The sequence below is a fragment of the Salvelinus alpinus genome, chromosome 1, assembly GCF_045679555.1.
Source record: "Salvelinus alpinus chromosome 1, SLU_Salpinus.1, whole genome shotgun sequence".
In the NCBI taxonomy this organism is placed as follows: Eukaryota; Metazoa; Chordata; class Actinopteri; order Salmoniformes; family Salmonidae; genus Salvelinus; species Salvelinus alpinus.
In genome coordinates, this window is record NC_092086.1 from 7,903,314 (window position 1) to 7,916,266 (window position 12,953).

Here is a 12,953-nt window from a genome sequence, read left to right on the forward strand (position 1 = left end):
ACTCTGTTATTGGTAATGGTGAGAGGTTAGCATGTTTTGTTGTAGTCTCTGATATTGGTAATGGTGAGAGGTTAGTGTAAGAAATTGAAATAGATACTGGAGACTAGTATAACAACATTCCAACATAGGCTATCCTTTGTACAAAATGAACCCACCCTCTCTTTGTCCTTAGGCACATGCCGATCTCATTAGATACTAACCTCAGACACACACACACCCCACTCAGGACAGGCCCCTGAAACATCATTTAGACATACACATTCTTTCCAAGGGTGTGACTCAAGACAAAGAACTATGTCAAGAGCCAATGGAACGTCGACACCTGGTCCGAGCAGGACTACCCACGACCCAGATCGACCAATCGGAAGGCCAGACGACAAGATCAACCTACTTTGCTTGTTGCCTATATAATCTGTATGTACTGTGTAGAGCGCTCTCTTTCCCGGACGATTCAATAGGAATCAGACAGAAAGAGCCTTGCTGCAAGATTTTACTAAGATATCTTTACATGTGATTAAACGGCCTTATTATAAAATTATCCACCTCGTCCTATTGTCTCCTCTTGTTCTCCTGTCAACAGTAAACGTTTTACTAACATTAGTATGTTTTGTTGTAGCCTCTGTTATTGGTAATGGTGAGAGGTTAGCATGTTTTGTTGTAGACTCTGTTATTGGTAATGGTGAGAGGTTAGCATGTTTTGTTGTAGGCTCTGTTATTAGTAATGGTGAGAGGTTAGCATATTTTGTTGTAGTCTCTGTTGTTGGTAATGGTGAGAGGTTAGCATGTTTTGTTGTAGTCTCTGTTAGTGGTAATGGTGAGAGGTTAGCATGTTTTGTTGTATACTCTGTTAGTGGTAATGGTGAGAGGTTAGCATGTTTTGTTGTAGGCTCTGTTATTAGTAATGGTGAGAGGTTAGCATGTTTTGTTGTATACTCTGTTAGTGGTAATGGTGAGAGGTTAGCATGTTTTGTTGTAGTCTCTGTTGTTGGTAATGGTGAGAGGTTAGCATGTTTTGTTGTAGTCTCTGTTAGTGGTAATGGTGAGAGGTTAGCATGTTTTGTTGTATACTCTGTTAGTGGTAATGGTGAGAGGTTAGCATGTTTTGTTGTAGGCTCTGTTATTAGTAATGGTGAGAGGTTAGCATGTTTTGTTGTATACTCTGTTAGTGGTAATGGTGAGAGGTTAGCATGTTTTGTTGTAGTCTCTGTTGTTGGTAATGGTGAGAGGTTAGTATGTTTTGTTGTAGTCTCTGTTATTGGTAATGGTGAGAGGTTAGCATGTTTAGTTGTAGTCTCTGTTATTGGTAATGGTGAGAGGTTAGCATGTTTAGTTGTAGACTCTGTTATTGGTAATGGTGAGAGGTTAGCATGTTTTGTTGTAGCCTCTGTTATTAGTAATGGTGAGAGGTTAGCATGTTTTGTTGTAGCCTCTGTTATTGGTAATGGTGAGAGGTTAGCATGTTTTGTTGTAGTCTCTGTTATTGGTAATGGTGAGAGGTTAGCATGTTTTGTTGTAGACTCTGTTATTGGTAATGGTGAGAGGTTAGCATGTTTTGTTGTAGCCTCTGTTATTGGTAATGGTGAGAGGTTAGCATGTTTTGTTGTAGCCTCTGTTATTGGTAATGGTGAGAGGTTAGCATGTTTTGTTGTAGCCTCTGTTATTGGTAATGGTGAGAGGTTAGCATGTTTTGTTGTAGTCTCTGTTATTGGTAATGGTGAGAGGTTAGCATGTTTTGTTGTAGTCTCTGTTATTGGTAATGGTGAGAGGTTAGCATGTTTTGTTGTATCCTCTGTTATTGGTAATGGTGAGAGGTTAGTATGTTTTGTTGTAGCCTCTGTTATTGGTAATGGTGAGAGGTTAGCATGTTTTGTTGTAGCCTCTGTTATTGGTAATGGTGAGAGGTTAGCATGTTTTGTTGTAGCCTCTGTTATTGGTAATGGTGAGAGGTTAGTATGTTTTGTTGTAGCCTCTGTTATTGGTAATGGTGAGAGGTTAGCATGTTTTGTTGTAGCCTCTGTTATTGGTAATGGTGAGAGGTTAGCATGTTTTGTTGTATCCTCTGTTATTGGTAATGGTGAGAGGTTAGTATGTTTTGTTGTAGTCTCTGTTATTGGTAATGGTGAGAGGTTAGCATGTTTTGTTGTAGCCTCTGTTATTGGTAATGGTGAGAGGTTAGCATGTTTTGTTGTAGCCTCTGTTATTGGTAATGGTGAGAGGTTAGCATGTTTTGTTGTAGTCTCTGTTATTGGTAATGGTGAGAGGTTAGCATGTTTTGTTGTAGTCTCTGTTATTGGTAATGGTGAGATGTTAGCATGTTTTGTTGTAGCCTCTGTTATTGGTAATGGTGAGAGGTTAGCATGTTTTGTTGTAGCCTCTGTTATTGGTAATGGTGAGAGGTTAGCATGTTTTGTTGTAGTCTCTGTTATTGGTAATGGTGAGAGGTTAGCATGTTTTGTTGTAGTCTCTGTTATTGGTAATGGTGAGAGGTTAGCATGTTTTGTTGTAGTCTCTGTTATTGGTAATGGTGAGAGGTTAGCATGTTTTGTTGTAGCCTCTGTTATTGGTAATGGTGAGAGGTTAGTATGTTTTGTTGTAGTCTCTGTTATTGGTAATGGTAAGAGGTTAGCATGTTTTGTTGTAGTCTCTGTTATTGGTAATGGTGAGAGGTTAGCATGTTTTGTTGTATCCTCTGTTATTGGTAATGGTGAGAGGTTAGCATGTTTTGTTGTAGACTCTGTAACTCTCTCACTCATCATTATTCATGATTCATTCATGATTTTTCTGAATCAAAAGATCATCAGGATTCATTTATTATTGTTTAGAAACATGTTATCTACTCACTTAGACAGAAAATGACTCCAGTCACCATCCACCTTTCAGTTACTATTGGGCAAAACACAACCAAAACAAACTGCAAATGCAACCAATGAGTTTACAACCAAATACTCAACTTTTGACTACTTTAATACACTAAGTACATTTGTCAGAATACTTATGACTTCTTCATATAGGAGGACTAGATACATAAAATGCTTTCATTTCAAAACGGTAAAACAGATATGTATTAAAATACCCTCAAATTAAAGGTGACATTATATATTGTCACCTCATATAAAACATTTGATCTGAAATCTAAAATATTGGAGTATAGAGCCACATTTAAAATGTTAGCTTCACTGTCAAAATAGATATGGTGTGGACTGTATACTCAATACAATCTAAATCTGATACCTCACTGTCTGTCTTTTGACTGATACGTCTTTTTAAACTGGTCTGGTCAGTCTACTCACATATTTGTACTATACATTTTTTTATCTGCAGGCAATATTTGATAATTTGTTATTTCTAATAATGGTACATTAATTTATGAATAGATATGGCAGGTTTCAGGACACTGATGTACCTGCACATATAGAAACAAATGTACTGCCTCTCCATTTTCACCACCAAAGAATATCAGTGTGATTTTAATATGATTTGACTCTTTGCAGGCTGTCACGCTGTCTAGTCACAGAGGAAGGCTGTGCTTCTCTGGTCTCAGCTCTGAGGTCAAACCCCTCACACCTGAGAGAGCTGGACCTGAGCTACAATCACCCAGGAGACTCAGGAGTCAGACTGCTCTCTGCTGGACTGGAGGATCCACACTGCAGACTGGAGAAACTCAAGTATGTAGAGGGTTTATGTCAATGTTCATATCAGACATGTTTGACTTATCAGGCTCATTAAGACAAACATTCTAACCACCACTTGGACAAAGTTATATGCTGACTGTGTGTGTGTGTGTGTGTGTGTGTGAGTTCCCGTGTATCACTCAATGACTGTCTGTTCTTCTGCTTACCGCTACAGTGTGGAACATGGTGGAGAGTACACAATGAAACCTGGGCTTAGAAAATGTGAGTGTTAATATGACTAAGAATAAGTCTTAATTCAAGTTAAGTCAAAGTCAAAGACCACCATCATTACTTACTTGGTCATATTAAATATCAGCTGTAGTTCTACAGAAGCAGAAATCAGGGACACCAAAGTTTACAAAGAGTTGCTTTGACAATGTGTGTGTCTGTCTGTGTGTGTGTGTGTGGCGCGTTCGTGTTACATAAGAAATGTGTGTTTTTGTTCATGCATGCATACGTGTGTGTGTGTGTGTGTGTGTGTGTGTGTGTGTGTGTGTGTGTGTGTGTGTGTGTGTGTGTGTGTGTGTGTGTGTGTGTGTGTGTGTGTGTGTGTGTGTGTGTGTGTGTGTGTGTGTGTGTGTGTGTGTGGCGCGTTCGTGTTACATAAGAAATGTACGTGTGTGTGTGTGTGTGTGTGTGTGTGTGTGTGTGTGTGTGTGTGTGTGTGTGTGTGTGTGTGTGTGTGTAATTAATGTGAATACATGTGTTTTATATTACCATACAGTATAACATATGATCATTCAACAATTCTCAAGCTACCTTAACTTCTCCTTTTGATACCTAGAAACATCTACATTAAATGAATAAGTGAAAAGTGAGTTAACATTCTAATGTGAATGATGATGATTTCTAATATTGTGTCTGGTTTCATTCATCAGATGTCTGTGATCTCACACTGGACCTAAACACAGTAAACAGACTCCTCTCTCTGTCTAAAGAGAACAGAAAGGTGACATGTAGGACAGAGGAGCAGCCGTATCCTGATCACCCAGAGAGATTTGAGGACTGTGAACAGGTGCTGTGTAGAGAGGGTCTGACTGGGCGCTGTTACTGGGAGGTAGAGTGGATTGGGAGAAGGGCTGATATAGGAGTGACATATAAAGGAATCAGCAGGAGAGGAGGGGTTAAGGACTGTTGTCTTGGATGGAATGACAAGTCCTGGAGTCTGAACTGCTCTGACAACAGTTACATTGCCTGGCACAATAATAATCCCACTACTATAGACGTCCCCTCCTCCAGCTCCCACAGAGTAGGAGTGTATCTGGATTGGCCAGCCGGCACTCTGTCCTTCTATAGAGCCTCCTCTGACACACTGACCCACCTGAACACATTCACCTCCACATTCACTGAGCCCCTCTATCCAGGGATTCATATTTGGTATGATGGCGACTCAGTGTCTCTGTGTCAAACACAACATGATGTCCCTGAAATAATAACCTGACACACTAACACACACTGGACACACACACACACACTGGACACACACACACACACTAAACACACACACACACACTGGACACACACACACTGGACACACACACACACACTGGACGGACATACACACACTGGACACACACACACACACTGGACACACAAACACAGACTGGACACACACACAATGGACACACACACACACACTGGACACACACACACAGACTGGACACACACACACAGACTGGACACACACACACTGGACACACACACACACATACTGGACACACACACACACTGGACACACACACACATACTGGACACACTCACACAAACTGGACACTCACACACACTGGACACACACACACATACTGGACACACTCACACAAACTGGAACACACACACACACTGGACACACTCACACACTGGACACAAACACACACTGGACACACACACACACTGGACACACTCACACGAACACACACACACACACACACTGGACACTTACAGACACACTGGACACATACACACACACACACACACTGGACACACACACTAACACACTGGACACACTCACACAAACTGGGCACACACACACACACTGGACACACACACACTGGACACACACAGACACACACTGGACACATACACACGAACACAAACATACATAACCACACTGGACACTTACACACACTGGACACACACACACACTGGACACACACACACTGGACACACAAACACACACACACTGGACTCACACACGCAGAAACACACACACACACCCACACACAAACACACAGACACACACTGGACACACACACACACACACACACTGGACACTTACACAAACACACACTGGACAAACACACACACACACACACTGGACAGACACACACACACAAACACACACACACATACTGGATATACACACACACACTGGACATACACACACACACACACACACACTGGACACACACACACACACACACACACACACACTGGACACACACACACACACACACACACACACACACACACTGGACACATACACATACACTCACTGGACACACACACACACTGGACAAACACACACACAGACACAGACACTGAATACATACATAATGGGCACAAACACACTTGGCAACCACACAAACACACACACACACACACACACTGGACACACAAACACTGGTTCTATCTGCTTTTAAATCGGTTTCTGGACCACAGGTTCCAGAACAGCTTCTATCCCAGTTCTATCTGCCTGTTAAATCAGTTTCTGTATCACAGGTTCTAGAACAGCTTCTATCCCAGTTCTATCTGCCTGTTAAATCAGTCTCTGGACCACAGGTTCTAGATCAGCTTCTATCCCAGTTCTATCTGCCTGTTAAATCAGTTTCTGTATCACAGGTTCTAGAACAGCTTCTATCCCAGTTCTATCTGCCTGTTAAATCAGTTTCTGGACCACAGGTTCTAGATCAGCTTCTATCCCAGTTCTATCTGCCTGTTAAATCAGTTTCTGGACCACAGGTTCTAGAACAGCTTCTATCCCAGTTCTATCTGCCTGTTAAATCAGTTTCTGGAGGTTCACAGGTTCTAGAACAGCTTCTATCCCAGTTCTATCTGCCTGTTAAATCATCAACCTAAACTGTTTTCATCAGACTATTAGAACATGACTGAACCTTTTGGTTCCTTTTCTGATCTTTTACCACTTTGCATTTTTTATGATATATTTTACTGTTTGTGTTTGTACCACAGGAGGTTGGTGGGACCTTAATTGGGGAGGACAGGCTTGTAATGGCTGGAGGGGAATAAGTGGAATGGTATCAAACACGTGGTTTCCATGTGTTCCATTTCATTCACTCTGTTCCAGACATTATTATGAGCCGTCCTCCCCTCAGCAGCCTCCTCTGGTATGTACTGTCCTATATGTGAGAGAGCTCCAACAAGGAATTACAATGTATGTATTACTTTTAATACCTGCAAATGGCAAATAAACCACTTGAACTCCTTATGAATGTCTGCAGCCGACTAGGCTGTTGGCGTCTGACAAGAGGTGAAAATATTACAGGAATATTCTGCAAATGTTGATGAAGACGTCACTCAATCCACCCAAAACAACATGCAGTCTTTCCACAAGACTCCCATGAAGTTATAGTGTGACGTTATGAGTTGACGTTAAAGTAACATTCTCAGAACATACTGCACTTGTTTTATACTGTTTTAGATGGATCCTCTGTTTATCATCTTGTTTTATACTGTTTTAGATGGATCCTCTGTTTATCATCTTGTTTTATACTGTTTTAGATGGATCCTCTGTTTATCATCTTGTTTTATACTGTTTTAGATGGATCCTCTGTTTATCATCTTGTTTTATACTGTTTTAGATGGATCCTCTGTTTATCATCTTGTTTTATACTGTTTTAGATGGATCCTCTGTTTATCATCTTGTTTTATACTGTTTTAGATAGATCCTCTGTTTAAACATTTAAACTCTTACAATAACACCGTTAAAATACCAATGTGATCATTTGTTGTATGTCTTTTATGTTGAATAACAAATTGTACAATTATATATGGACATACTCTCCATAGTTGTACAAGTATACAAGGATATATTGTACTTTTCATAATAAAACATACTTGAAACAAGAAAAAGCATGTTAATTGTGAAAACAGTTTCATTATTGAATTTACATTGTCTCTGCCAGTCGCAGGTTGACGTTTGTCATGAATCTTGACCTGTAGGCAGAACTGGGCGATTTCCTCTAGATATGCCAGCTACAAAGTCAGAATTGGCTGTATCGTAAACATTTGAGGAAAATAATTTTGTTTCATGGTCTTAATTTCAAAAACAAAAATGTAAATGTAATGTCTATTTAACTAGACAAGTCAGGATGAGCAGTGTGGTTAGTGTTGAGGTTAGGATTAATATCGGATTTTAATACTTTGTTCCTGTGCCAGCTAGTGACCACTATGCTGAACTGCCTCCAGGACAAGATTCATGACAATAAATGCCAACCAGTGTGGTTATAGTTGAGGTTAGGCTTGGCAGGTTGTATAAAGAGAAGCTAGTGATGTGGGGGTTCTCTCATAACCCTCAGTCCCCAGGTGGGTAGATGGCAGGTTGAATAAAGAGAAGCTAGTGATGTGGGGGTTCTCTCATAACCCTCAGTCCCCAGGTGGGTAGATGGCAGGTTGTATAAAGAGAAGCTAGTGATGTGGGGGTTCTCTCATAACCCTCAGTCCCCAGGTGGGTAGATGGCAGGTTGTATAAAGAGAAGCTAGTGATGTGGGGGTTCTCTCATAACCCTCAGTCCCCAGGTGGGTAGATGGCAGGTTGAATAAAGAGAAGCTAGTGATGTGGGGGTTCTCTCATAACCCTCAGTCCCCAGGTGGGTAGATGGCAGGTTGTATAAAGAGAAGCTAGTGATGTGGGGGTTCTCTCATAACCCTCAGTCCCCAGGTGGGTAGATGGCAGGTTGTATAAAGAGAAGCTAGTGATGTGGGGGGTCTCTCATAACCCTCAGTCCCCAGGTGGGTAGATGGCAGGTTGAATTAAGAGAAGCTAGTGATGTGGGGGTTCTCATAACCCTCAGTCCCCAGGTGGGTAGATGGCAGGTTGCATAAAGAGAAGCTAGTGATGTGGGGGTTCTCCCATAACCCTCAGTCCCCAGGTGGGTAGATGGCAGGTTGAATAAAGAGAAGCTAGTGATGTGGGGGTTCTCTCATAACCCTCAGTCCCCAGGTGGGTAGATGGCAGGTTGTATAAAGAGAAGCTAGTGATGTGGGGGTTCTCTCATAACCCTCAGTCCCCAGGTGGGTAGATGGCAGGTTGAATAAAGAGAAGCTAGTGATGTGGGGGTTCTCTCATAACCCTCAGTCCCCAGGTGGGTAGATGGCAGGTTGAATAAAGAGAAAACAATAGGCTACATGAAACAATCCATAAATGTATAATTATTGTGCAATTTACACAAAACATTAAGGACACCTTTCTGTCCATGACAAACTGACCAGGTGAATCCAGGTGAAAGATATGATCCCTTATTGATGTCACTTGTAAATGAAGGGAAAGGGAAAGGTTAAAGAAGGATTTTAAGCCTGGAGACAATTGAGACACGGATTGTGTCTGTGTGCTATTAAGAGGGGGAATGAGCAACACAACATTTTTAAGTACATTTGAATGGGTATGGTAGTAGGTGCCATGCACACCGGTTTGTGTCAAGAACTACAACGCTGCTGGGTTTTTCACGCTCATGTTCCACCACCCAAAGGACATCCAGCCAACTGGACACATTGGAGTGTTGGAGTCAACATGGACCAGCATCCCTGTGGAACGCGTTCAACACCTGTAGAATCCATTCTGTTCTGAGGACAAAAGGGGGGAACTCAATATTAGGAAGGCGTCCTTAATATCTAGTCCACTCAGTGTATAACCTGTAGACTACACTGCTCAGTTAGAGTAATATCTAGTCCACTCAGTGTATAACCTGTAGGCTACACTGCTCAGTTAGAGTAATATCTAGTCCACTCAGTGTATAACCTGTAGGCTACACTGCTCAGTTAGAGTAATATCTAGTCCACTCAGTGTATAACCTGTAGGCTACACTGCTCAGTTAGAGTAATATCTAGTACACTCAGTGTATAACCTATATACTACACTGCTCAGTTAGAGTAATATCTAGTCCACTCAGTGTATAACCTATAGACTACACTGCTCAGTTAGAGTAATATCTAGTCCACTCAGTGTATAACCTGTAGACTACACTGCTCAGTTAGAGTAATATCTAGTCCACTCAGTATATAACCTATAGACTACACTGCTCAGTTAGAGTAATATCTAGTCCACTCAGTGTATAACCTGTAGACTACACTGCTCAGTTAGAGTAATATCTAGTCCACTCAGTGTATAACCTATAGACTACACTGCTCAGTTAGAGTAATATCTAGTCCAGTCAGTGTATAACCTGTAGGCTACACTGCTCAGTTAGAGTAATATCTAGTCCACTCAGTGTATAACCTGTAGACTACACTGCTCAGTTAGAGTAATATCTAGTCCACTCAGTGTATAACCTGTAGGCTACACTGCTCAGTTAGAGGCCGTCTGTTAAGGTGCCTCTTTATCAGCATCATAAAAGCTGATCGTTTTTCAACCACAGCAAATATGCATCCAAGTCAAACTGAAATCTGATCAGAAACATGTTGGGTCTTTTACAATGAAGATTGGCCACTAGATTATTACCAGTTTATATTCATAACTTAAACTTCACCTACATTTTAACATTCTGTCATAAAGAACACATTCAAATTAATAACTAAAATAAAACAACAGTTTTCCGATCTCAAAAGGTAAATAAAAATGGACTATAATAAGTATCTATTAAGTGCCAAATAAAGTAACGGTTGACCATAACAGGGATTCATATTAAATCATGTATAAATCCCTTGTGACAGCAGGAATGGAAGCTTGTTGTGTGAAACAGGAAGTGGCAATTGAATTCAGGCTTCACCAAATAATTTTGTTGCAAAAACATTTTTAGTCTTTTATCTCTGGGTAACAGGGTTGACATGTTATGCTGGAAACACTCAGTTTTCCACCACAAAACAAAAACATGCAAAAACAGCAGAACCAGCTCACGAGCTCAACTAGGACCTGCATGTTGGAGTTAGGACCTGCATGTTGGAGTTAGGACCTGTATGTTGGAGTTAGGACCTGCATGTTGGAGCTAGGACCTGCATGTTGGAGCTAGGACCTGCATTTTGGAGCTAGGACCTGCATGTTGGAGCTAGGACCTGCATGTTGGAGCTAGGACCTGCATGTTGGAGCTAGGACCTGCATGTTGGAGCTAGGACCTGCATGTTGGAGTTAGGACCTGCATGTTGGAGCTAGGACCTGCATTTTGGAGCTAGGACCTGCATTTTGGAGTTAGACCTACATTTTGGAGCTAGGACCTGCATTTTGGAGCTAGGACCTGCATTTTGGAGCTAGGACCTGTATTTTGGAGCTAGGACCAGCATTTTGGAGCAAGGACCTGCATTTTGGAGCTAGGACCTGCATGTTGGAGCTAGGACCTGCATGTTGGAGCTAGGACCTGCATGTTGGAGTTAGTACCTGCATGTTGGAGCTAGGACCTGCATTTTGGAGCTAGGACCTGCATTTTGGAGCTAGGACCTGCATTTTGGAGCTAGGACCTGCATGTTGGAGCTAGGACCTGCATGTTGGAGCTAGGACCTGCATTTTGGAGCTAGGACCTGCATTTTGGAGCTAGGACCTGCATGTTGGAGCTAGGACCTGCATTTTGGAGCTAGGACCTGCATTTTGGAGCTAGGACCTGCATGTTGGAGCTAGGACCTGCATGTTGGAGCTATGACCTGCATTTTGAAGCTAGGACCTGCATTTTGGAGCTAGGACCTGCATGTTGGAGCTAGGACCTGCATGTTGGAGCTAGGACCTGCATTTTGGAGCTAGGACCTGCATGTTGGAGCTAGGACCTGCATGTTGGAGCTAGGACCTGCATGTTGGAGTTAGGACCTGCATGTTGGAGCTAGGACCTGCATGTTGGAGCTAGGACCTGCATGTTGGAGCTAGGACCTGCATGTTGGAGTTAGTACCTGCATGTTGGAGCTAGGACCTGCATTTTGGAGCTAGGACCTGCATTTTGGAGCTAGGACCTGCATTTTGGAGTTAGGCCCTGCATTTTGGAGCTACGACCTGCATTTTGGAGCTAGGACCCGTATTTTGGAGCTAGGACCTGCATTTTGGAGCTAAGACCTACATTTTGGAGCTAGGACCTGCATTTTGGAGCTAGGACCTGCATTTTGGAGCTACGACCTGCATTTTGGAGCTAGGACCCGTATTTTGGAGCTAGGACCTGCATTTTTGAGCAAGGACCTGCATTTTGGAGCTAGGACCTGCATGTTGGAGCTAGGACCTGTATTTTGTGATTTTAATAGTGATTCAGAACAACACATTGTCCTGTGTGATACTTGACTCTTTCAATTTTAACTGAGACTGAGTGTAACCTGCTGAGTTTGTAACCTGCTGAGTTTTTAGTGTCAAAGGTTTCCTGGGTAATTGTCCTTGAGCTTTTGATCGGGAGTGTACCGTGTAATTACAGGTAAGGAAAATTATTCTACAACTTCATTATGGCATTGGCAAGTATATTTCTTATAAAAGCATGCTTTAATTCTAACTTGGACAGCTGTTTCGATGCTGATTTTCATAATTTCATAGTCTCTGAGTTGGCTAATATAGCTAGTATCACCTAAAGGATGTTAGTTACAGTAGCTAGCTAATATAGCTAGTACCACCTAAAGAATGTTAGTTACAGTAGCTAGCTAATATAGCTAGCTAAAGAATGTTAGTTACAGTAGCTAGCTAGAACAATATTAGCTAGCTATCCTCATCATGTTGTAGCTACATATGTCTTTGTTTCCATTCTAGTCTGTTCCCACTCAATGATGACTTCTCACTCAAGGTATGTACCAGCATTCCCTTCAATGTTTGTCTCAAAAGAATAAGTGAAACACTTCAACAGGTGAAATATTTAGTCAGATTAGCTAGCTACTTGTCATTAGGCTTTTATAGGGGAAACCAGCAGTTTATACATCCATCTTTGGATTTTAAATTAATGATATGTACCCATTGATTCTTTAAGATGTAACTTTTAAATGCCTTATGAGCTTAGTTCAACTGTCATACCGGACCAGAACCCCAAATAAAAGCTAGTTTTACTCCAATGTTTGTAAATAAAGTAAATGTAAACAAACACTGTATAGCCTCAAGCTATATCATGGATGGTCAGTCCTTGTATCCGTCGCTCTGGCTATGAATGTGAGAGTGGTAACATTTCT

At 41.6% G+C, this 12,953-nt stretch overlaps 2 protein-coding genes across 6 annotated transcripts in view; both read left to right on the forward strand.

Annotated features, from left to right (window-relative positions):
- LOC139531770 (NLR family CARD domain-containing protein 3-like) overlaps positions 1 to 12,953 on the forward strand; it is a 393,069-nt gene that overhangs the window by 184,919 nt on the left and 195,197 nt on the right. The window contains exons 11-14 of one of the 5 annotated variants that reach the window (XR_011666558.1): positions 3,492 to 3,665; positions 3,847 to 3,893; positions 4,550 to 6,629; positions 6,693 to 7,111. The exons of 1 other annotated variant lie outside the window; for it this stretch is intronic. Coding sequence is in view for 1 of the 4 variants with exons in the window: in XM_071329008.1 (XP_071185109.1) it covers positions 3,492 to 3,665; positions 3,847 to 3,893; positions 4,550 to 5,112 (784 nt within the window). In the remaining 3 variants the exon portion in view is untranslated. Of the gene's footprint in view, positions 1 to 3,491; positions 3,666 to 3,846; positions 3,894 to 4,549; positions 7,112 to 12,953 lie in introns of those variants that run through there. 3 more of the 5 variants (XR_011666608.1, XR_011666646.1, XM_071329008.1) reach the window with 3 other exon arrangements.
- LOC139537693 (NLR family CARD domain-containing protein 3-like) overlaps positions 1 to 12,953 on the forward strand; it is a 426,333-nt gene that overhangs the window by 17,130 nt on the left and 396,250 nt on the right. The window lies entirely within an intron of this gene.